Below are 24,747 nucleotides of genomic sequence, written 5' to 3'. Positions count from 1 at the left end.
AATATAAACTTTCGATGCTTGTAGAAATATAGTGAATGCAGCAATAATTGCAGTCCAGATCAAAAAATTTCAAAATATACATATGTATTGTATGTATGTATTCATGTCTTTTTTCTGTTCCTTTTAACACTTGTTCGGCGAACTAAGATTCGCATAACCAATCACAAGGTAATTTTGGCATTTTACTAGCCGGCCATGGCAAATAACCAGCCGTTTTGAATACCCAGTAATCGTATGAGACTTTTGTGATTAAGGCAATCAGTAAAATAACTTCAGTGGCAATTAAATAATATATATAATCCGTCCAATCATGCGGCGACTGACAAAGTTTCATTTCACGCAATTCCATTACCCTTTGCGGTATGTTTCGGCAGCGTATGTTATTGTAATCGGGGATATCACGATTATGCTCCAGCAGCCAGTACTAAAACATAGAAATACAATTAACAAATTATGTTAATATACATGCGATATTTATGTCAGATATACCTTTAATGTTTTAGCTGAATTACAATCACAATTCAGTTCATTTCCACCGAGAAAAATAATACGACCAACATCATGATTATCCAGTACATTGCTCAAAAAGTACTCTGGAATCTAAAGTAAAACAAAAGAAGACTAGTAGCGTCAGGTATTAGGATAAAGCATAAAATGTCTTAAAGGTACAATCGTTTAAAAAGAAAAGGTGAAATATTTAAGGGGTTTGGGGTAGCCAGAATTTTCAAAAAATTGCATTTTTTTGTTTTGCATTTTCTTGAAGTATAATATTTTAAAAATATTGTGTGAAAATTTGAAGTGAATCCGACAAATACTTTCGAGTTATTCAACTATTACCAAAGGGCGCTCGGGCGCTCCGGAGCGTTCGAAAGCAAGTAACAAAACTTTAAATGCGTTTTTCTCAAAACTATGTTTTTTGAACTCGTTGTCGTTGTTATAGCAGCCTAAACATTCCCCATACTTACATACGGTGAATGCTGCTGGAGTGACAGTCCTTGGCCGGATATAAATCCGGGTCCTTTCGGTAACGTAGAACCGACTGTCGTGGAAACGTTTTGAACTGGTGATCACTGTAACTTAAAACCCGCTTAGTAGATTTCAATAAAATTTATACTGCTTTTGAAAAACATAAAAAACTAGTGCCTGCTCGAAGTATTTTTTTTTTTAATTTCGATTTTTTTTAAACAATTAATTGTCGGTTTTTTTCTCGAAAATCTTACAAATATTTCCTGAGGCCGCCATATTGTTGATTTTAAAAAAAAGCTTCGATCAGACATCAGATTATCTATTAATAAAACTAATTTCTCTTGCCCGATTGATTTTAGATGAATCTCAAGGACTTGTGATGATCACCGTAAGGGGCTTTTGGAGAAACGAGTTTCAAAAAAACCGCGATAATTTTTACAATTATTATTATTTTTTTTTTTTGAAATTTTGCTAAAGTCAAGTCGAAACATGCTGTATTAATGCTATGTTTTTAATTTTGTAAAATCATTGAAAATCATAATTTTTTCGGGCCTCTGACTATGCCTAACCCCTTAATATTTACTGTGGGAATTGAACAAATACCTATTACACGCTATTTGTCACGCACACCACGGCGGGCGGCCGAATAAGTTGTATGCCTCATTTGCTTTGCACATAGTACATACTTTGTTTTTCTAAAATAAAAAAAATCGTTTAACTCGAAGTGTTTCATGCTCGAATTACCTTTGTTAGGGTTGTTTTGGAGGGCCCATTTAATCTGCCTCATCTAGTTTTTGAGTAGCGGCCTAAACAAATGGTGGCGTTAATCGGGATTAACGACTTAATTGGGAATTATCTCAGGTATTAAGTGCAACTAATGTGGATTGACAACTAGACTTAAGTGTCATAATTTAACCGGATTACCGTCGATGACAACATTGCCGGCGAAATAACAGTTAATATCTATTGTGAATGAAAAATAATGAAACTTTTAAAAAGAAGAACAAGAAAGACTGAGTGCAATGCTAGTTTGCACTAACACATTCCAAATTACATTAATTGGTTTGATATTTCGGAGCAGTTTGAGAAACCGTAATTTAAGATTTTTTACATAACTAAATATTTATTAATATCAGTGCAGCGAACACCCGTATTTGTGGTCTATCTTTTACTGTTAAATCTATCCAATAAGCAAATCAGCTCTTCTCTAATCCGCGTAACAACCCTCTGTCACACTACAATTTTAATCAGAATTAACTGCGTCGGTAATCCCGATTAACGCCACCGTCTGTCTATTATGGTTATAAAGCATTTTTTTACAATGTTGTCTAACACGATGCCACAGTACAACAAATTTTGATTTTTCGAAAGGGCATTATATCTAGACTATTTTTGTTGAACCTGGCAGGGCTGCAAAATATGCTTCCACAGTTGTTCCGACCTCATCATTTAATGAAAAACGCTTTCCATGCAGGAATTTTGAAATGAAAGTTCACATAAGTTCATACGAAGAGTGTACCAGAATAAAAAAAAATTAGGCAACGCCCTCTCTTATCAAATCGCAAAACTTAGTGACCAACCTAGTATGTGGCCATAACCATCCCAAACCATTGCTTTTTTTTTTGCTCTTTTTCAGATAAGACATGGAGGACTACAACTTAACTCAAGAAATGAAGAAACATGCAATTATCGTCGCTATATATCGCTCGTATGTGCAAATCACACCGATTTAGAAATCCCTAATTTTCTTAAGTGCGCACTTTCATTCATTCACCGTTCGTTCGCCGTGAGTTGGAAGCATCAAGCGGCGAGGACCCTTCAAAGTCAATGAGGGCCTTAGCGAGGGAGTTTTATTTTTCTGAGAGTCTTATTCGTCGAGTTGTCCATGAAGATCTCTGGTACAAATCATACGTTATGCGCAGAAGACAGTTTATGAGGGCGCAACCACGAGAACGCCGAGTTATCCGACATTCGGTTTTTCGTAACCGCAACGACCCGGATTTATATCTGGGCAAGGACTGTCAGTTCAGCAGTATTCCCCGTACATATATGGGGTATGCTTATGCTGCTACAACAACAACAACAACATCATCATCAAAAGGCCTTCTTAACAAAATTAAATAGCCTGAAGCGCTAAGACCAAGACCAAAGGACCAACCGCAGAAATGACATATGGCTATGTCTCATTCCTATAGAGATTCCTTTTGTCAAGTACATGAAACTTTCAGCCACTGTTATGGTTTTAAGTATTGTGAGCAACAAAAGATACATCATGCCACCACACTTTTTTACTCAAGGATTTCAAGCGAGTTCAGGTGCGTACATCGAGGTTCTAGAGAAAGTAGAGAAAAGTACGTGTACGCGTCGACATCCCAAACATCTTTCAGCAAGACTATGCTCCTTCACACAAGGCGATGGCGGCACAAGATTTGATGGCTAAAATTTCCACATTTCCGAACTTATGGCAGCCTAACTCTCCAGACCTTAATCCCTGGATTACTACGTATGAGGCGTAGTTGAACGTGAAACCAATAAGCATCCTGATAACACCATTTCTTCTCTGAAGGCTGCATACCGTTATGGTCAATATCTTAATACCGTTATGGTCAATATGAATAAGGAGAATTTGATTCGGGCATTCATGCCCATGACAGCCGGTTCTACGTTACCGGAATACCTCGAGTTTTTCCCGAGCAAGGGCTGCCGCCCCAGTAAACTAGCCCTGCCTAGTGGACCGTACCTCACCCTCATCCGGGCATGCAATCGTTTTCGGACCTCCTTGAGGTTATTGCAGCTAATGAAAATTTTATTAAAATGATTTTATAGATACAAAATGTGTTAATGTAGTGTAAAAAATTCGTTAAGTTTCATTAAATTATGTTCAAAATAAAAGCTAATTAGTTTTACGCTTAAGTTGGCCTCAAATACCGTACGTGTCCTGTAATATTACCTACAATTAAATGGAAATAAATATTATTGTCAATTTCAGGAGCACATTTTTTGTAAAACATATTAACGCCCTTTCATTTTTAGAAATCAATTTGATGCTTTTTTAAGAAAAGTCGAAAAGTAATATATTTTTAAGTACGAAATTTGAGAACTAAAATCTTCTACGAAAATATTTGTCTGAAAATGTTAGTGTTGTTTACAGGGCCGTAGAGAGCATATCCGGGCCCCGGGGGAAAACTGCAAATGCGGGCCCTTTCCAATTATGTCTAATTCATATAATGCGAATTACTCCCGAGTCCGGGCCCCTCTGAGAACTCCGGGCCCGGGCAAAAAAGTCCCCGACTGCAAGTTTTCCACCTGTACTACCGGTAAGTATGACCTGTACTACCGGTTTCACACAATAAAGTTACTGCTACAACAACAACAACCTATACTACCGGCGTTTCCACGAAAGTCGGCTTTACGTTACCCGAACGACCCGTATTTATATCCGGCCAAGGACTGCCACTCCAGCAGCATGCATGAGGAATGTTTATGCACGACAACAACAACCTCTGCTACCGGCCAAAGGCCAAATGATTTGAAATAATTTCTCAATAATAATATCTTAAGAGGTTAGGGGTAGTCAGAATTTTCAAAAAATGTTTGTGTTTTGCGTTTGCTTAAAATATAATATCTTGAAAATATTGTATGAAAATTTGAAGTGAATCCGACAAATACTTTTCAAGTTATTCAACAATTAACAAAGGGCGCTCCGGATATATATTAGATAGCAAAACTTTAAATGCGATTTTCTCAAAACTATGTTTTTTGAACTGGTGATCACTGTTACTTAAAAACTACTTGGTAGATTTCAATAAAATTTGTATTGCTTTTGAAAAACATAAAAAACTCGCCCCCGAACGAAGGATTTTTTTTCAAAAATTTCGATTTTTTTTTAAACAATTAATTGTCGGTTTTTTTTTGGAAAATCTGAAAAATATTTCCTGATTCACAAAAAAAGCTTCGATCAAGCACAAGATTATCTATTAATAAAACTAATTTCTCTTGTCCGATTGATTTTAGATGAATCTCCAAAGTCTTGTGATGATCACCGCAAGGAACTTCTGGAGAAACGGGCTCCACACGATGTATTAATGCTATGTTTTTATTTAAATGTAAAATAAATCAATTGACTAGCAAAACAAAATGATTGAAAATCATTATTTTTTGGGTCTCTGACTACCCCTAACCCCTTAATTGACCAAATATAGGACGCGCTTTCATCGAAAATATTGAAACTTACACTGTTGAGTGCGTTATTACGCAAGTACAGCCTTTGAAAGTGTTCCATAAAAGCTGTTCCCTCCAAATCGTACATTGTTGATATTTTATTATCGTCCGCAACCAGATAGATTAGGCTTTGATAGGTTGGATTTGTATGGAAGTGTTTACCAATGCTCGTGATCTATGGGCGACGTACGAATTTAGTGATAGTAAGAGAAGAGAAAATCGAAAGTTCTTACTTTGTTGTTAGACACATTCAGCGAAAATGTGTTTTCGGGCAGCTTTGGCGGCAGCTCAACTAGTCCAAGATTTGAGCAATCAACTTCGGATATAATTTTTGTTTTCGCCTCGGATTGATCGCCCTAACGAGAGTTACTTCAATATAATGAGTGAGGTAACATAAATAAATGTAATTTTATTTACCGTTACAGTGGTGACCATGTGCTCCTTCTTGCAGGTGCAATTTCCATACCCCGGTATGCTGGGACAATCTGTGTTAAGCGGCCGCCATTTGACTAGCTCCTTAATGGATATTAAATCAGTTGAATTGAACCAACGAAAAGTAAAATTTTGCAAACAAAAAGAATTCTCCTGGTTGACGAACATCAAGGAATCACGAAAGATGGAGTTGTATATATCGAAACATAACATGTTGTTGTTGCCACTTTAAAATAATAGAAGTTTTTTTAAGAATTTTGAAACTTGCTATATATTTTGCTATGCAATTTGCTTGATAAATTTTTACATACCTCACATCCACAGTAATATTTTGATTCTGATTAAAGTTGGGTATACCCGTTAAATTATTCTGCGATATATCCAACACTTTAAGATTTGGCGGTATTAAGCCACGTTGCGTGATTTCCGACAAGTTGTTATTGGACACGTTCAGGCATTTGATGGAGGAAAAACGCGAGAAGCTGCCTATTAATTTGGTGATGTTGCCATCGGTGATTGCAAGCGATTGCAGCGTTTGGTAAAGTGAATTCGATAAATCCAATTCATGCAACGTTACATTGCGTATATGCAAGTTGGTCCAATTAGTGGTGTTGCTGCACGACGAGATCATGGACATGTGTGTGACATTGCAGCAATACCACGAAGCGGGCATAGTAGAATGTGGTCGACAATGACAGGTGCCTAAATGTGTGTGGACATCACTGGCTTGTGGACTCCAATTCGACAGTGGTTTGTCACATAGTTCCTCTTCAGCATAGAAACATTGTCGTCGATATTCCGGTATCTCGGGCTCAGCAGGTGTAGCGCTAGTGGTGGTGGGCACAATGGGCGCGTTAATTGGCAACACATTTAGCGGCAGCACTGATTGTGGTGGTAATGGTGGCTGTAGTATGGGCACGTTTGGTAGAGGTTCCTGAGGCAGTGCCACTGGCATGTCTTCGGCAGGAAAAGGCTGAGCATGGGGTAATGCGTGCAGCGCCGGCCAGCGGAGTAGAGACGCTACCATGAACAGAAGGAGTGGTTGAGATAGCTAAAAATAAGAAATATACAATTAAATACAGCCAGATAAAAACTTTGGAGGCAATATCGAGAAAAATATGTGCATGAGATCAGTTTACATAGAATCCTCCGGAATGAGCGAATTGCCATTCTGAGCGACAGTCAGGCTGCATTCAAGTACATCGCGACATCAAATTAGCAAGGAATGCACAATCGCATTCGGCTCAAATGGGTTCCAGGGGAATACCTAAGACCGAAAGAATGCATGCATTGGCTAGAGAGACTGCGGTCTCGTTACTGATGCCTTTTAAATGCCGAGCCTTCCCCTTCCATTGGAAAACAAGTACTTAAATAAGAGCTCAGAAGTGAAGAACCAAGGCCACAAGGTGGAAGCTGGGGGCGTATAAATAAGAGAGCTTAAATCATCTCATAACCTTCCGTAAGGATAAACTGAGAATGCTCACTGTCATTCTCACAGATCACTGCAGATTACGCAGCCATTTACACAGGATTTGGATATAGCCTCCTACTTCTGCTGGTTCTGTCGAAACTCCAACACAATTTTTTCTAGAATGTGATGCTATAGCGAGAAAAAAAGTACGGCCAGAAGAAAGGCACATATAATATGTATGTTCAGCACAATCCAACTTCAGCTCAGCCTTAGTGAGAGAGTTGGGTGTGGATGAAGCACTGTGAAGAGTAGAGGACACAAACGACCTTAAGTTCAAATTGAAAACCTTCCCTTTTTTCATTTCATTTCATTTGATTCAAGCATCATGTTCTTCACTTTTAGGTTCATCTGACCCATAACTTTATTTTTTATCCCGCGGTGAAATTTTTACCGTCGATAAGCCGTTTTCTATTCAAACAAAGAATAACTGGAAATATAAACTGAATATAGAATACGCAGAGGATACCTTTGCATTGTTTAGACACCATCCGTATGTGCGATATCAAATAGTACTAGGTCCAGCCTAGTTTGCTGGACTTGTCGATATCTACGGTATTCCCAGTCGCTTACGCGCAGAGCTAAACCGATTTTATTCAAAACTTTTCCATTGAATATTTCAAGGAATTCTCCATCGCAGATAATACAAAAAAATAAAAGTAAATAAGACAGTCATGGAAATTAGAAATTGTAAAGTGCAGTTTTTTTTCATCCAGAAAGTATTTTAACGATCGATTGTCAAAATCTTATAATAGGACTATGAATAAGTTCGTGCGGTTTTTTTTCGAAATTTGAAACGTTATTGACGTAAAATGGTTACAAATTTAATATTCAAAATATTGTCCATCGCTTACTACTACTTTTTCCCATCTTTCTGGCAATTCACGGATTCCCTTTGTGAAAAATTCGGTCGGTTTTGCCGCAATCCAAGAATCGATCCATTTTTTGACTTCATCGTAATTACGGAAGTGCTGGTCAGCCAGGCCATGTTGCATCGATCGGAAGAGATAGTAATCGGATGGCGCAAGGTCTGGACTATACGGCGGGTGGGGTAGGACATCCCATTTGAGCGTTTCTAAGTATGTTTTGACCACTTGTGCAACATGTGGCCGAGCATTGTCATGTTGCAAAATAACTTTGTCGTGTCTATCGGCGTATTGCGGCCGTTTTTCTCGCAGTGCTCGGCTCAAACGCATCAATTGTCGTCGGTAGACATCCCCCGTAATCGTTTCATTCGGTTTCAGTAGCTCATAATACACAACACCCAGCTGGTCCCACCAGATACACAGCATAACCTTCAGGCCATGAATATTCTGCGCCGACGTCGATGTTGAAGCATGGCCAGGGTATCCATACGTTGCCCGACGTTTTGGATTGTCGTAATGGACCCACTTTTCATCGCCAGTCACAATTCGATGCAAAAAACCCTTTCTTTTGTGCCGTTGAAGCAGTTGTTCGCATGCCATAAAACGGCGTTCAACGTCTCTTGGCTTCAATTCATACGGCAGCCAATGGCCTACCTTTCGGATCATTCCCATGGCTTTTAAACGTTTGGAAATGGTTGATTGATCAACTCCCAAAGTTTTTGCAACCTCTTCTTGCGTTTGAGCCGGATCTTGATCGAGCAATTCCTCCAATTCGGTATCCATGAACTTTGGCGGCGCACCCTCGCGTTCTTCGTCTTCCAAGCCAAAATCACCACTTTTAAAGCGTGCAAACCACTTCTGGCATGTTCGCTCAGATAGAGCATGCTCACCATAAACTTCCACCAAGATACGATGACTTTCGGCTGCTTTTTTCTTCATATTAAAATAATGAAGAAGAATTCCCCGCAAAAACACATTATTTGGCACGAAATTCGACATTTTCAAGTGTGGTAAAAATATTGTTGTTTACGCTTCAAATAAAAAACTTATACTGACGTTTGTGCCTTACGACAGTAGCTCTCCAATGAATGTTTGGAAATGTGGATCGATGGAATAATAATCAAGTTACGCCATCTGTTGTAAAACCGCACGAACTTATTCATAGTCCTATTAATATAAGATGTATTTCGAAATTATCGACAGTGACTTCGGTGCCGTGCCGTCCTTTGACGGGAGACTCCACGCTAGGCTGGGTAGAGTAGCTAGTTAAGAGACAGAAAATCAAATAACGCGATTGTTATACCCAACACAGTTTATGGTGTCAGCACAAGCCAGTAATTGCACGATCTGCATCCAAAAATGGAATATAAACGATTCCATCATGTAGATCGAGTTTTGTTCCTTATCATGAGATTGAAGAAATTAAGAATTATCCTGCCTGGAATCTCTGTCCAATTTTTAACACCATTAGGTTAGGATGCAGGGGTTGTCCAATATAGGCTCATATCCCACAGTTATGCTGCATAGGGAACTTGTCTTGATGGGGAACTTTCCGTCTAAAACGAATTTGAACTTTTCAAAAACTTTAGCAGATCCCTGATTTTCACAGTGCTGAGATCTTATAACCTATTAAGGAATTGTCTACCATTCACCAGTGTGGAAAAGTGCTACCTCCATAATGTGGATATATTCCATTCCAATATGGAATCCTTTAATATGGCGTTGAACTTAACGGTCAACTTCTTCTTCTTCAACTGCTAAGTGATAAAAGTACCTGGGATACCTTTGGCCACGAGTAAACTAATAAACAAAAATCCAAGATTCCAATAGGTCATGGAGAGATGAAGACAGTAACAGCTGGACTACCATATCAAAGAAACAAGAAAAAGACAAAGGAATTGCTTAGCCTCTCAAGAGATGATATCTCGAAGGTCGTAGCTTGTATAACCGGTCACTGGCTAGGGGTTTTCTCCAATTAATATTGCAGAAGTTGTAGAGATGAGGAAGAGGAGAAATAGTTGAGCACTTTGCAATTGTCCAGCCCTAGCTAAAATCAGAGCAGGTTGTCTAGGTAAATACTTCTTCAATGTTCTTACAGAGCTGTCTGGTGTGGGGATGGGATCAATTTTAAGTTTCATAATAGCCACAAAATGGTTCCTAAAGGGAAAGTAAATATGGTTCCCGTTGTTGTTGTTGTAGCAGTAAATTTGCCCTGTCAGTGTCGTGTAATCACCGGTCGTCTTCGTCTAGCTCATCTAACGGTAGGCCCAGGAAACTAGCTGTTTCGACGGGTTGGGTTCAGAGGGAGAGGGGTGTTAGATGAGTGGGTTTGATGGGGCATGTGAAAAGGTTAGTGTCGTGCGGGGTGCCTTCACATGCCGGACATATGTTTAGTATGGTATGTCGGGGACGATTCTGGATAAGTAGGAGTTTAACCTACTACAGTATACAGGTTCCCGTTCAACACAGTGGTATCACAACGGACCTGTACGGTCTAAGTGAGTTGGTCGTACAGACCGACTACCACCATAACCTAACCTAACCTACTGGTAAACTTTTCAGTCGCATTTTTTATCAGATCCAATTTCAAGTCCTTTACGTCCACGTTTTTCAATGTTTCTCTTATTATTCCTTATTATAGATCTAATTTTCTACTTTAGTTTCCGATATTGTTTTAATGAACATACGTTGAGCCCGATCCCTGGGTACTCGTGCCTTCCGTGATCCTATTACTTGTACATTCGCTTTTATTGAATAGGACTCCTGTTCTCTAAGAGCGAGATCCAAGTGGTGAAATTCTTGAGCGTTTTTTGCGATTGCCACAATCAATCTGTTCGTTCACCAGTGTTTGCGAATCTGAATTGGAAATTGGTGTGCAGCCTTCGTTATGGGCTCCAACTGCCGAAATGAAAAAAATTCTTTGGCAATGTTCTTCTCTTCTTATCAAATGAGATTGATATTGAAACATTTTAATGTATGTAAATTGTGGCAAATTGCATGTCCCTTGAAGTGATTTTTTTAGACAGAGACGGAACTGATCTCGCACCACAGGAATATACTTTCACTTACGCGTCGTACATTAGCCTAGGTTAACGTGGTTGTCCTATAGTTAGACACACTTAGGTTCGTGTGTTTTTACGTACCAAAAAATCGTCTTTGCCTCATTAGAGCAGGGCACTGGAACAAAAGGTACAAATGATATAAGCACAATTCACAGAGGCCTTTACTCTTAGTGGCACCGGGGATTTACTTTATACACCCTCTATTAAAAAAAAAGTTTTTTAGAAGTAGAAACAGCCAAGTTGTGTATATTTTGTGCTGATGTAATCAATATATTTACATGCTTCGATACAGCGTTTAAGACCCTATTCCAAGTTATCAAACGATCGATCTACATATGCCCTGTTGTTTAAAACGGTGGTTACGGCGATCATGACAAATCATTTGAAGGCGCAGGACACAATACAAGTAGATAAAAGGCAGATATCACACGGAAAAAAAGTTTCAAAAGAAATTTTAAATAAGATGATGTATGAAATGCCGTGGTTATTTTCATGTATTGTTGGTAGTATATAGGGTAACAAAACAGGTAATGCAATGAAACAATTTATTTTTGCGCCAAAACTTTACTCACGACTCATGACTGACGGATGGCGATTTGTTGTATAAAATTGACCAGCTCCCAATTTTTTTATATTCAAGCGGTTTATGATGGATAAAATGCGATATACAGCAGTCTGACTTTTTCAATGTCATGGGCTTTTTCAATGTTTTCTGGGAATATACCAATCATTGAACGATAAGGTCAGGTGTTTCATTGCGACTAATCCTTTCTGTACCCGATTTAAGACGCCTGGATTACTGTTGGGCATGCGTACGAGAAAATTTAATAGAAAATTCAATCGCATCTGTGTTTGAAAATCAATTTCCGGCCGCAGTGTAAAACATATGAGTACTAACAAACATGAAAGTTATATAAATCGAAATGTTACAAGGGTGACTGATTACGTTACCGGGGACTCGGTGCCTAATTCTGCCCGCTCATTTCACACGTATTTATACACTCATCCAATCAATCTTTGTTCAGGAGGCAACGAAGTAAAATTAGCGACTACTGTACTTATTTTTTTTCGTATATCACCAACACAATCTCAGTTTTGTTTTGTAGACAAACCACTATCATGACCCCGGTGACGTCAGCCAAACAGTTGATTCTTTCGAATTCGGTGAGAGCCGGTTAACGGTCTGATATTGGGCATACCTTCTGAATTTATCTTCAGTATTAGAATGTTATATTTATAGCATTTTATATGATAGTATGACAAACCTGGCCTGGTATATCGGATTCAAAAATTTATTGAAAAGATAAATTCTTCCATAAATTCTTTTTATTTATAAAGAGTTCAGAGTTTTGAAATAGCAGGCTTATAGCGAGATATTTGCACAAAGACATATGCCAATGATACCCATTTACTACCACATCATCTTTTGGTGAGCAGTCGCCGTTTGCGTTTGCTTAAGCCGAATGTTGTTGTTATTGTTGTAACAGTAAAAGCATTTCTTTCAAATGAATCTGTGGAAGGATACAAACACGGGTCGTCCCGATAACATTCTTAAGCCGATTGAATCGTAGTGTCCTCTTCTTCAAATTAGTTCACTTTCAATGGTTTTGGCTGTCACACAAATAACAATTAAAACCACTTTTCACTGACATGGATTCCCGCAAACAATTTCTTCAAAGCAACGCTATGGAAGTGAGTTTCGATGCTTTTTCAGTGTAGTTAAGGAAAAAATTATTTGAAAATGCGGCAGAGGTTGCAAAGGGCATTAAAAGAGTGATGCAAAATAACTCGTTACTCAAAATCTCCCTAAGCCTTTGGTGAAACAATCTCCAAGTAACCGCTTTGACGATTGCTCGCTAATTTTACGCTGGGATAAAGAGGGTGCCGCTGGTGCTTAAACGTACTCTACGCTTGCAGCAACAGCTGGTTAAATATCTGACTGAGAATGAAGGGAAAGTAGTGGGTGGTGCTTAATATGGAAATTAGCACAATTGCTGTGTTCATAAGCTATCAGTTCAATGAATGACAAATAGGGTTGGGTGCATTGGGTAGGGCAAGTAAATAATTTTATTGGTGCTCCTTGTTGACACATTTGCTTGCACCCTGTTGCGACTTGTAGCGTTTACTCGACAGCTAACTGAGCGCTGAGCACGGCAATATCCTTTGAGCAACGCCGTCGCATATGCTAAGAATGTGATCTAATTGAAATGTATAGCAGAGGTGGTAAATATATTACGCACGCACACATACATACACACGCACGCACGTTTATTTGATTATTTTATAAGTAAGTAATGCAGTAATTGGTGACACTTGTTGATTTAACCACTTTGTCTGCCAATTTGTACGTGCAAAAAAACAAAAATAATAAAAAAACTAAATGGTAGGACCCCCGCATGGCGTAAGTGAGTGATATTTTATATTTAATTGTTTATACAATGGTCACCAGCCGGCTTTAAGCTTGTTTACTGAGCCTTTTAGGACATACTCATGAATAATTCATGCAGTCATTAGCACAATTTGTGAAGTGTGCATAATTTAAGCAACCGATAAATCGCACACTTCTGCTAATTTAAACATTATTTAGCATTTTTGTGTTTATCTGTAATCTTTGTGTAAATATCGACAGGTAATCGATCTATGGTAGGCGGATACCGCTTATGATTGCGCTTTTGTTGGTATTTTTTTAAATGAAAATACTTTCTAAATGAGATTTACATTTTATACTCAGATAAATACCAACGGCGAATTTTGTAAAGGGAGGGCATACACAAGTTTCTTTTTTAAAATAGCCATTTAAGAGCTGCCCATTCAAAGTGGTAGCATTTGTTTCTAAAAAAGCCAGCCAGGTAGTGGTCTACATACCTGCGAACAAGTTCAAAAACTTAAAGGAAGAAAATCCATCTAAAGCCATCTAGTGCTGTTGATGTAGTGGAGGAGAGAAACGGTATCGATACTGGAGAACTGCATCAGGCTATTCCCGACAGGCACACTAAGGAACCTCAAGCGCCTAGCCGCCAGACCCGGACATTTGCAAATAAAGTGTTCAACAATCTCTTCCTCTGCTGGATCCCTACAATTTCTGCAATGGGGGTTGTACGGAAGTCCAAGCTTCTTCGTATGAGTTCCGATCACCCAGTGTCCGGTGACTACCGCAATGAGTTTGGAAATTGAGTGGCGTGAGATCCTTAGCACTTTAACCGTCTTGTTTTTGTCGTACTGAGTCCAAGGTGTTCCTGAGATAGTACACGATAAGATAGAACTCCATCTGTCTTGCGCTTTTTTAAGAAATACATTATGCAGTTTCTCTTCAACAACGGTCAAGGGGACATCGATGTCTGAGATGGGGACAACTGAAATCGGTTATTTTGACCCTTTCCTGACAAGCTCATCGGCAATTTCATTTCCCTCTATGTTGCACATTCGAAACCTTTGATCTTATCCTTACAGGAGTGGACCAGAAGAGAGTGCAATATGGCGATGACAGGGCCTTGATCACAGCTTAACTATCGGCAAAAATATATATGTCTCCCTCCCAACAGCGGCTTCTAAGAATTTTGCATGCCTGCTTGAAAAACATTACCAGTTTTATATTGACTGATCTAGAGAAACCTCCCGTTTCAATTCCAGACTCCATTTTGGATCCGTTGGTGAAAACAGAGGTACTAAGTCCAAGCAGACTCTCCCCTCCTTCCCATGTAGCCTGCTTGGGAAGATAGTCCTAGCTCAATCCTTAACACCCACTTTGCGGATATGGAGATCTGTATGAAATACAGGGAAGGGAGGAGAAATCTGCCTGAAAATGCTGTCATGTCCTATACGAGATTGCCTCCAGAGGCCAACTTCCTTAACCTAATAGCGTTTTGGAGTCCAAAAAAAAAAAAAATGCCAAATCGAACAAAAAAAATGTGTTGTTCATTTATTCACACTGATCGACAAGGTCAGCTCAAAATCTCTGTCTTCTAATTATTATTTTACCACCTACTCTCATTATAAAACAGACAGTTTTTTTCTCTATCACTCACAGATTTATTGCGAAAATTATTGGGCACGAAAATGGATATCACATTATTGGGATATTTATGAAAAAGGTACAAAACAAACAAAAATTTCAGAAATAATTGTTCACGTAAAATGGTGCACAATGTCATCAAATGTATTAAAATCGGCAAAAATATAGATTACTTAAAAGAAAGAAAGCTCAAAAGACGCCTGCGCGAAAAACTGCAATTCAGCAGGACAAGACCATCGTTAAAAAAGTAAGCTTGACCCTTTTAAGTTCTCTCGACCGATAACGTTGTAAATAAATGAGGAAAATAATCTGAACAATTGGCTGGGTTGGCCAGCACAAGGCCCCGAACTTAACCCCATTGAAAATCTCTGGAACGATATTAACGTTAATGTTGTGCACGAAAAGTTAAAAATGGTTATGAACTATGGCAAGGAGTACAGGAATCATTGAACTCTATTCCTTTGGAGAGATGCCAAAAGTTAATGGAAAGTTTACCTCGCAGGTGCGAAACAGTTTTAAAAAACAATGGATACTCAACAAAATACTAATCAGGTAAGTAATTAATAAACAAGTTTTGCCAATTTGAAATAACTCATTTATGTTTTTCTTGCAGATCGATAAAAGTGCGCTATTTCAGTGTCCAGCTTAAAATGTGATCAATTCCGACTTTTCGAACTGCTTATAATTGAACACATTGATTTATTATCTTTTGCATTTTTTTTTTGATAATACTGAAATAAAATAATAAATGTTATATGTATGTTAATCTGCAAATCCGCGATATTGTGACTTTCCGAAAACCTATGATTTGGACAGTCTGTAGACAAAGTATCTGATCGCTGCTTTTGCAAAAATTCATGATACAACCTCTGACGAGAGCGACTTAAAATTGTCAAAAAAGGAAACTGAACTATTAGGATCTGTTTTGCTTGTTTCGATAATCACTTAAGGGTTTTTTGTCTAGTTTAACTAAGTGCGCCAGTCATTTCTTTCTCGTTTACACACCAAGTCACCAAGTGAGGCCAAGTCCTTCTCCACCCGAGCTTTTCAACGCAGAAGAGGCCTTTTTTCCCCTCTCGAATACTTTCAGAGCCGGAGCGTTTGCAAATTGAAAATTATAATTTGAACTCAATTATAGCTACATATTTGCAGTTTGTAAGCAAATTAGCACGATAAAGTGGCCTGTAAAGCAAGAGAGCGGCCTCGGTAGTCTAGCGTGAGTGCACTAGCCTGCCATCCCAGGGGTTGTGGGTTCGAATCTGTCGTAAAGCACGGTCCTCGCACTTTTCCTAATTTAAGATGTTGTTTCTAAGCAACGACAGGTGGGCAGAAATCAAATAGATTAACGAAAGCAACGCAAGACAAGTCTTGTCGAGACCCTGTGCTCCCGAGAAGAGTGAACAAGAAAAAAAAAGCAAGAGATTAGTTGAGAAAACGGGGCCTCAATGGCTAGCCCTGTACGAGTATATAAACCCCATTTAATATTTCTCATTGATGTTTTCTTCAACTTTTACTTACTGTCTTTGTTGGCTGAAGCTATAGTAGTTCTTTCCGTCAACCAATTTTGCGAAATATTTCCGATTCTATTGGCTCTACATATTCCTGTCAGAACCCGAACTATAGTAAATAGACATGAATCGTTTATGGATTGTCGGCATATTATCGGCACTTCACAAAAAAAAAGTTTCAACGTTTCCAGCAAGGCCAATTTCCTATACTCAGCAATTGAAGGCAAATGACGATCCGCTTCGTAATCGTCCTAGCGGACTCATTCTGGTGGGCCTTGTTATATTGACACAAGTTATTCTTTGGACATTATTCTGCTTTTTTTTTATGATCAGTGAAGCTTTGTTGACAACGTTCAAGTCGTACCCTTAGTATTAAAATAGCCTATAAATTTTTTGATGTTTTGAGAAAATGAATTTTAAACTTTTTGTCAAAAGTAGCTTTCACTCAAATCTCGTTATGTCTGTAAATATTTATTATTTTTTGACTGACGTTTTGACCCACTTTGTGGAAATAGAATTTGATAAAATTTTGACCACATGTAAAATCGACGATGGAGAATCCAAAAATTCAATAAAAAAATAATAGCCTATGAGCACATAGGCTATTGTTATACTAAGGGGACGAAGCGTCATCTTTTTACTTTAGTTTATTTCTATTAAAATCATCAGTTCAGAACTCTAGCAACAAAGAAATTTTATCTTTTATGACCCAAAAATTCGTGGTGATGAAAAATAAATATAAAGAAAAAAATTTGTTCATATTCGAATCAAATATTTAGTGCACAATTGCAAAAAATTTAATTTTTATTATACCTCTGCCACAAGAAAAGGTCTTCTAATAGTGCTCTATAAACACGAGTATTTATTTAATTTAAAAACAAAATTTATTTAATTTAAAAAAGTTATTTGATAAAAAAACTTAATTAGCTTAAAGAAAATTTGGTTAAATTTAAAAAATGTATTAAAAAAAGTGATTGAATACAAAAATTTAAATTTAAATTAATTAAATTATAATAATTAAATTAATTTTATTAAATAAATTTGAATTTAAATTATTATTTTTTTTAATTTAATTACATTTTTTTAACAAAAGTTCAAAGTTTGTACGCAATTTTGAAAATCTCAAAAATTTTTTATCAAAATTTCAAACTTGTTATTCAAAATCTTTGAGTATAGCCCATAGCGAGTTTTATAACCCATTGAATTTTGGTATATAATAATAAAGTGAAAATATTTGAAAATGTTTTTGGCCTTTTTTTGCTGGCGATCTGCTACATTTCTCCATGTAAAAAACATCGCCCATGCGTTGTATGAAGAAAATGCATAACACGGTCAACAAAAAAAAACCAAATATTCTCCTGAATTTTGGATCATTTTAAACCGGGGTACTACAACTTACCAATGCTGACCAAAAATGTTTAAATTTTGAGAATATTTGTTCAAGAATTTTTTTTTTAATTTTGTACAAAATTTTAAACTTTGAATTTTGTATATATGTATCTTTTATTGTAGTGGTGACTATATTTTTATAAAAAATAAATAAATAATCAAAACTTTGCAATATATGCGCTGCTTTAATGTGAACACAGGTGTACATTCTTACACACATACATACATAGTTTTACGAATTTAGGTTTTATATAAATATTTTGATAAGAAATTTTCGTTTGGATAGGTACATGTGGTATGTATGTATGTTTATATTTACATACATCTATAAATGTTTGCTTATTTTTAGCAGTACAAGTGACAAATACACAACACTTCTTTTTATCACCTCGTTGTCTCTCCAGTTTGTTATGCTATTTACTGTTTAGCTTAAAAATTATCATAATTAGCTTCTCATAAAAAATCATACAATGCCATTCACACAAAATAAAACAAAATAATCGAATTTCGGTTAATGGTTTAAAGTTTAAACGCTTTTATATAATATTAGTTAGGGGAACAGGAAATCCATTATTCTCTCGGTAGATAGCTGTACTGATCGATCTATCGTAAAGTGTCGATCAAACAATTTTAAGTTTACGCTCGTTGTCAGGGTGACATTTCACACTTAAAAAAGAAAAATTACTTCTAAATGAAGTTGTGAAGCCTACAAACAAAAACAGTATGCTTTAAAAGGTTTATCTCTTATTATTGTTAAGCCAAATAATAAACAAACTGTTGTAAAAACTGGGCTTGATCTTAATAAAATTGATGCCTCAAACATGAAAATTTATAGGGTATAACATAAGATAAGCATACTAGGGCGATGGTGATAAACGCTGATGTTGTTGTTGTAGCAGTTATATATATATATATATGGTATATATAAGTTATGTTGCCATACACCACTACACTTCCCAACGTCGCACCCTGTGATCACATTGCACTACACGTGAGTTCATTGCTCCAATTAAAGTTCACACAAGAACTTTCGCTGACGCGACACACGCGCAAGCGATCAATTGCAATATCCAATGCTTGGGAATTGCAAGGCCAGCATATTGGCCAACACGCGCAACCCAACGATTGCGAAATACCAGCAAGTGGTGGGAACTGCAACGTTGGCGAATTAGCTTAGGTTAAGAAGTTAGTTGGTAAGAATTATAATTTGTAAAGCTCAGTTAGAATCAGAACCGCAACTAGTGCGGAATAAAAATTATATGTGAACAATTGAAATCGCGTTTTTTATGTTATCGGTGAACAGTTGGTTCACCGCAACTTTAATTTTTTGGAAGCCCCTATCGGTCAGGGCTTAAGTTATATATACAAAGTTTTCCTCTTTATAATATTAGTGTAGATATATATATATATATATATAATTGGCGCGTACACCCTTTTTGGGTGTTTGGCCGAGCTCCTCCTCATATTTGTGGTGTGCTTCTTGATGTTGTTCCACAAATGGAGGGACCTTGAGTTTCAAGCCGAGCCCGAACGGTAGATATTTTCTATGAGGAGCTTTTTCATGGCAGAAATACACTCGGAGGTTTGCCATTGCCTGCAGTTGTAGCAGTTTACTGACCTCGAAATACATGCCCACTTAAATTCGGTCACACCCTGTTGAAACGGCCCGTTTCCTTGGGCTATCGTTAGATGAGATTTGATTTGTGTAGGATTGTGTTTTGATATGATGTATATACATATGTATAGTATATATACATATGCATTTCTGCAAGTATATAGTACATATTAAGGCCAATTATTTATATATTATGTACATCTAATTCTCTTTTTACCCGGTAGATACCATCCCCAAAAAATTAGTGTGAAAAGAGAATTAGGTGAAAACAATATTAACAATTTTTTTTTAGAGTTCGCTTAAGAATTTATTTCGTGTTTACACATCGCGATTTGCTGGAAGAACGTCAATTTCCTATAAATCAGTATACACGAAGGATTTGATTAAATATATGATATTTTATTATTAATATCATTCATATCTCAACTAAAGCTAAGACATGCACGTGAGTTTTGTATTTAAAAACACTTTGTAAATACAGTGGCTCAATAAAGAACTCGGACACCCAAGTAAACATATATTAAAATGCAATTCTTCAAGCGTACTTTTCAAAGCTGCAAAAAACATAAGCAAACTTCTACATAGAAATAAACAAACTTCGTACATATAAAATACAAACATAAAAACTTAACAAAATACATGACAAAAAAGAACTCGCGCATTTATATATAGTAGAGTTAGGGAACTAGTATTTAAGAAAAAATATAATATAATTAATATTTAGTCGGCAAGCCTTTATTTTTTCTCACGGCATTCACTCTTCTTGGCATGGATTCCACCAGCTTCTTGCATGTTAAAGGATCTATTTCCCCCACTCTTTAATATCATCTTCTAGGTCTTTCTTGTTTCTATCTAATAACAAGCTTCAAGCAGTTGGTTTTCCGAATGATCCCACAGGTGGAGGTGTTTCAAATACTTTAGGGCAGTTGTACATAAGGCACAGACGGACACCATATGCCTTATGCTTGGGATCTTTGTCATCATAGTACTAGAAATTGCACTTAATTCCCAACTTGGACCAAATTTTCTTTCATAATTGTTAGGTATTGTTTGTGGTCCATATTGCCCTTAATGAGACACAAATTTCCAGTACCAGCACCGGGCATACAACCCCATACCATTACCGATCCACCTCCATGTGCAACTGTCGGACGTAAGTTTTTTTGCAGCAACTCTTCATTAGGTCTTCTCCACACATGATTGCCCATCTAACCAAAATATGTTAAACTTGCTTTCATCTGCAAATAAAACATCTCCCTGCACTCAAAATCATTATCCCCATGACACTTTGTTGATGAAAGGTTTTTTTCGTGCAACTCTTCGATTGTAATTATTCTTTCGCAACTCTATATGTAAACTTTCGGGGCTGCAGTTAATATTAAGGTGTTGGCCGACTTCTGTTGCGAGCTTAGGAGCGCTATAATTTGGATTAATTCGTTGCTCTATCCACCGTTCATCTGCATCCGAAAACGGTTTTAGTCGTCTCGATTTCTTCTTATTTCCCAAGGATCTTGTTTCTTTGGAAGGTTTTATCACGTCGTATTCAGTCAAACGGGGTCTATGCACTATTTCTGCGATTTCCCGAACGGTTTTATCCTTTTCATGATGACTAATAATTAAATTTCTGACTTTAATTGAGCTTTGTGCCGGCTGTCTACCCATGTTTATAATTTGGACTTTTATTCAAACAACATGATTGAAATTTTATTTAAATTTCTTACGTTGGGTTCTTTCTTTGCACTGTTCTACCGAGAGCAAATTAATTGTAGGATCCCCCCTTTTAAAGTGCCAAACAATCGCAATAATGCCAGATGTCCGACTTCTTATTTGACACCAATTTTGCGAATGCTGCATGATACACTTTTTATAATAAGGAGGTAATGGATTTGTAAATTTTTGTTACTATTTTCAGAATCCTTTGAATACCCAATAGAAAAATATAAACATAAAAATATTTAACATGCTTTTCTTAGAAAAGTTTTGAATTTGAAGCTGCATGCTATGTATGTCCGAGTGCTTTATTGAGCCACTGTAGATTAAATATGAGTAAAATATATTCAGTGTTGAGGCTGTTAAAATTTAACGAATTAAGTAACACTTGCGGGGATGCTCTTTGTATGTATTAAGATTTTTTAGAATCATAACCTTTCCTAATGTTATTCAGTCGTTATGTAGAGTAAACAGGCTCCAATCGTTGTATCAATACGTTTTACAATGAGTTGGACGGCTATTTAGTACACACGTTCCAACATGATATAGCCGTTGCGTTGTCCAACTTTATTATTCTCATATTCGTGGTGTTCAACATTTCGAAAAATCCAGATATCAATTGAAATTTGTTCAATAATAATAACTGATGATATTTTATTTTATTTAATATTTGGTTTTATTTTAATTTTTTGTTTTTTAAATTTGTTTTTTTATTTTTTATTTTTGTTTTAATTTATTTTCTGTGTAAAGAACTAAAAAGAAAAATGTAAACAAAGTTGGTGCTGCAACCCACGTACAGACGTCCTAGCTCATTGTACAACCGCTAATTCAGGCCACCAAAAATTAAAAGATTTTAATTTTCATGCAATCGTTGGACCTTCCTTGTTGGTCATACTATACGGTGTGTAGTATTTATTTAATATAAACATAATACTAGTAGTACCATATGTATAATAAATGGATAATAGAAAACTATAGCTTTTTAAAGAAGTCTATCTGAAATAGTCGATTGGAAAAGTCAACTAAACTAACTACTTATCAGGTTTAAGAGAAACCTGTTGCTATAACAACGACTTATGCACGTAAAGAAAAGACTCAACAGTTTAAAGTGTCATTGAAAAAAAAATTTATTTGCTTAACACTGCAAATGTAAACAATATAGTAGATAAAAATATACGTACACACAATATACATGTATGTATGTGTTTATTAGTATTAATGTACATACATATGTACTATATATAAAAACATCGTACTATAAAACGAATAAAGAGATGATAGGAGGGGAAATAAGTTTTAGTCTTTTATAATTGTTTGTGCTTTGTGTGCTAAAAATAGTCTTGATTGCAAGTTCTAGCCAGCGCTTCGAGCACCTATGTATGTATGCATTTATGTAAATACAACTATACACCTGGTGTATTTTAAAATTGTTAAAACTCAAAATCATTACTGTTATGTGAGATACAACACAATATTCCAACAATGACAAGTACCTAACATGCCCTTAGATTTGTTTGAGTGTATGCCACAATACCATATTGCCTACATATGGCTTGGATGGTCATACCCGCCAAGATGAAACTACACAAGATGATATCAATAGAACAGCTGATTTGTTGGTTTTTCTTGCTAATTAGTGGTTTGAATATCAAAGTGATTTGTGTTTTCTTATAATTTTCTTTACATTCTGATTGAAATTTTAACATTCAATCGACCAAATTGCAAACCCAAAAATTACATATAAATTTTGTTTTTGTACTACTGTTATCATTTGCATGGTTTCGCCTTGATATCGCTGATAGCGTTAAAGCAAATATTTTCGATAAACAATTGTAATGATTTCATAATAATTCCATGTGTAGGAGGAAGTTATTACATGTTTATGATTTCACTGTATATGATATGATAATCACTCTAATATATGTAATACAAGTTATGCATGCACATACATATGTTGATGGTATTTTGTATGCCTATACTCTATAGAGTCTATACTCACATATTTAACGCGTGGCATGGACGACAACATTTTATTTTTAATTTCGTATAACTATTGGTTAAATTCGTTTACTTTAATTGTACTTGTTGTTTAAAAAACAACACTTCTAATCGAAAGTTTCCAAGAGGTTACTGAAATCGTCAAATTAAAGTACTATATTTATTATCTTTCTTATTTGTTTTTCACAGAGTAGAATGTTTTACATTTTTTCTGCTTGTGTGTACATTGGGCCCATCTTTTATTATTTGAAATATACAAAACGATCACCGAAACAATGGGCAAATGATCCATAACAATTATCATTCCATTCCAACACCTACGTATGTATGCACGATATATAGTACGCCTATTTGCACATCCGTATGTATTTATATAAAAATATGAATTCTTTGCGTATGAATGTAAATCTAATTTTGTTAAATATTATATTGTACACATTTTGTAGTTCAGTTTGGACGCATCTTCCTTAAACTATCTGTTCGGCTTATCTATAGGCGTTATTTAGCCGTCAAATAAGTTTAGTTACCGACACCAGTTGCTTCACTTTTATTTCGTTCTTATTTACCGCCGTTACCATTGTCGAAATACGATGAAGCGATAAGCAGCCCCAAAAACATACTGAACAGCACTGAAGTGACAATGAAGTAAAAGCGATTGGGGCGATTGGAGCAATTGACAATTAGTGCTGCCGCTTTTGTAGATTTTTGCCGATTTGATAAATTACATTGTTTACATTCAAATTAGGTAAAATGTTGAATGATGTTTTTATATTTCCTTTAAGTTTAAAGCTGGTTTGTTTTCAATTTTGTAGTTCTGCACCAGATTGCACAAGTATTAAATGTCATACTTTTCTACGTAAAATATGAAGTCCTGCGCCGTGCCCATTTTGCAATGAAACAAAAGCGTCTGTCACTCATCTTACAGACGCCTGTCAGCATTTCTCGATAATAAAGTGCAACATATTTGGTAGTAAAACTCTATCTATTTAAATTATAAACAAATACCTTATATCTATAGAGCTTAAAAAGTTATAGGGCTGTCATAATGGGGCCATTCCGACTGTTGCGGCAACGCATTTGACCGACGTAACATGTAAAACGTACCGTGGTGCCACAATGAAAGTATTGCCGCAAATAAACAAAAGAGTAACCTATACTCTTGTCGTGAAAGCAAATATTATATTTCATTGTGTATAAACATGTTTTTGTTGGAAATATATTACAAAAATAATCCTTATTGAAGCGAAAGAGTGTTTTAATAGAATTTACGGCAGTGGACGTAGTTCGGTGTGTGCGACCATAACTTCGAAATCGGGGTGCGGATTAATTTTTAGGACAACTTGGGTTAACCCAGCCTTTTATGTACTCTTTCAAGCTTTTATTGAAAAGACAAGGGTGTATTTTAATTGAATCAATTTATTTAAATTCCATTTATTTTCTGCATTTAATTTGATATAATAAAAACACCATCGATAAAAATTTGCGTAATACAAAAATGTT

The 24,747-nt window shown here is 36.4% G+C and overlaps 1 protein-coding gene across 4 annotated transcripts; it reads right to left on the bottom strand.

The window, feature by feature from the left end:
• Positions 1–101: 101 nt before the first annotated feature.
• LOC128858119 (protein halfway) lies at positions 102–23,882 on the bottom strand. 4 transcript variants are annotated; one of them, XM_054094111.1, is made up of 8 exons: positions 23,452–23,882; positions 23,249–23,379; positions 5,931–6,670; positions 5,605–5,845; positions 5,421–5,543; positions 5,201–5,362; positions 490–600; positions 102–424 (listed from the first exon to the last, which is right to left on the bottom strand). In XM_054094111.1, the coding sequence occupies exons 2-8, from the start codon at positions 23,276–23,278 to the stop codon at positions 143–145; spliced, it is 1,689 nt and encodes a 562-aa protein (XP_053950086.1). In that variant the 5' UTR covers positions 23,279–23,379; positions 23,452–23,882; the 3' UTR covers positions 102–142. The 4 variants fall into 4 exon arrangements, with proteins under 4 accessions (XP_053950086.1, XP_053950087.1, XP_053950085.1 ...); XM_054094112.1 differs by having other exon boundaries at positions 23,775–23,789; XM_054094110.1 differs by having other exon boundaries at positions 23,249–23,882.
• Positions 23,883–24,747: the final 865 nt, after the last annotated feature.

This window comes from Anastrepha ludens, chromosome 3 (assembly GCF_028408465.1).
Source record: "Anastrepha ludens isolate Willacy chromosome 3, idAnaLude1.1, whole genome shotgun sequence".
Taxonomy (NCBI): domain Eukaryota; kingdom Metazoa; phylum Arthropoda; class Insecta; order Diptera; family Tephritidae; genus Anastrepha; species Anastrepha ludens.
Note: the sequence above shows the minus strand (reverse complement) of the source record. Positions and strands in the feature narration are given on the sequence as shown.

What these genes read in the sequence shown, in the direction of transcription:
- LOC128858119 (XM_054094109.1), bottom strand. Translation starts at nt 23,825, where the DNA reads ATGGTAACGGCGGTAAATAAGAACGAAATAAAAGTGAAGCAACTGGTG. An exon ending in AATATTACTGTGGATGTGAG is followed by an intron (nt 5,846 to 5,930) that starts GTATGTAAAAAT and finishes ATTATTTTAAAG; the next exon opens with TGGCAACAACAACATGTTAT. An exon ending in TGAATGTGTCTAACAACAAA is followed by an intron (nt 5,363 to 5,420) that starts GTAAGAACTTTC and finishes CGTCGCCCATAG; the next exon opens with ATCACGAGCATTGGTAAACA.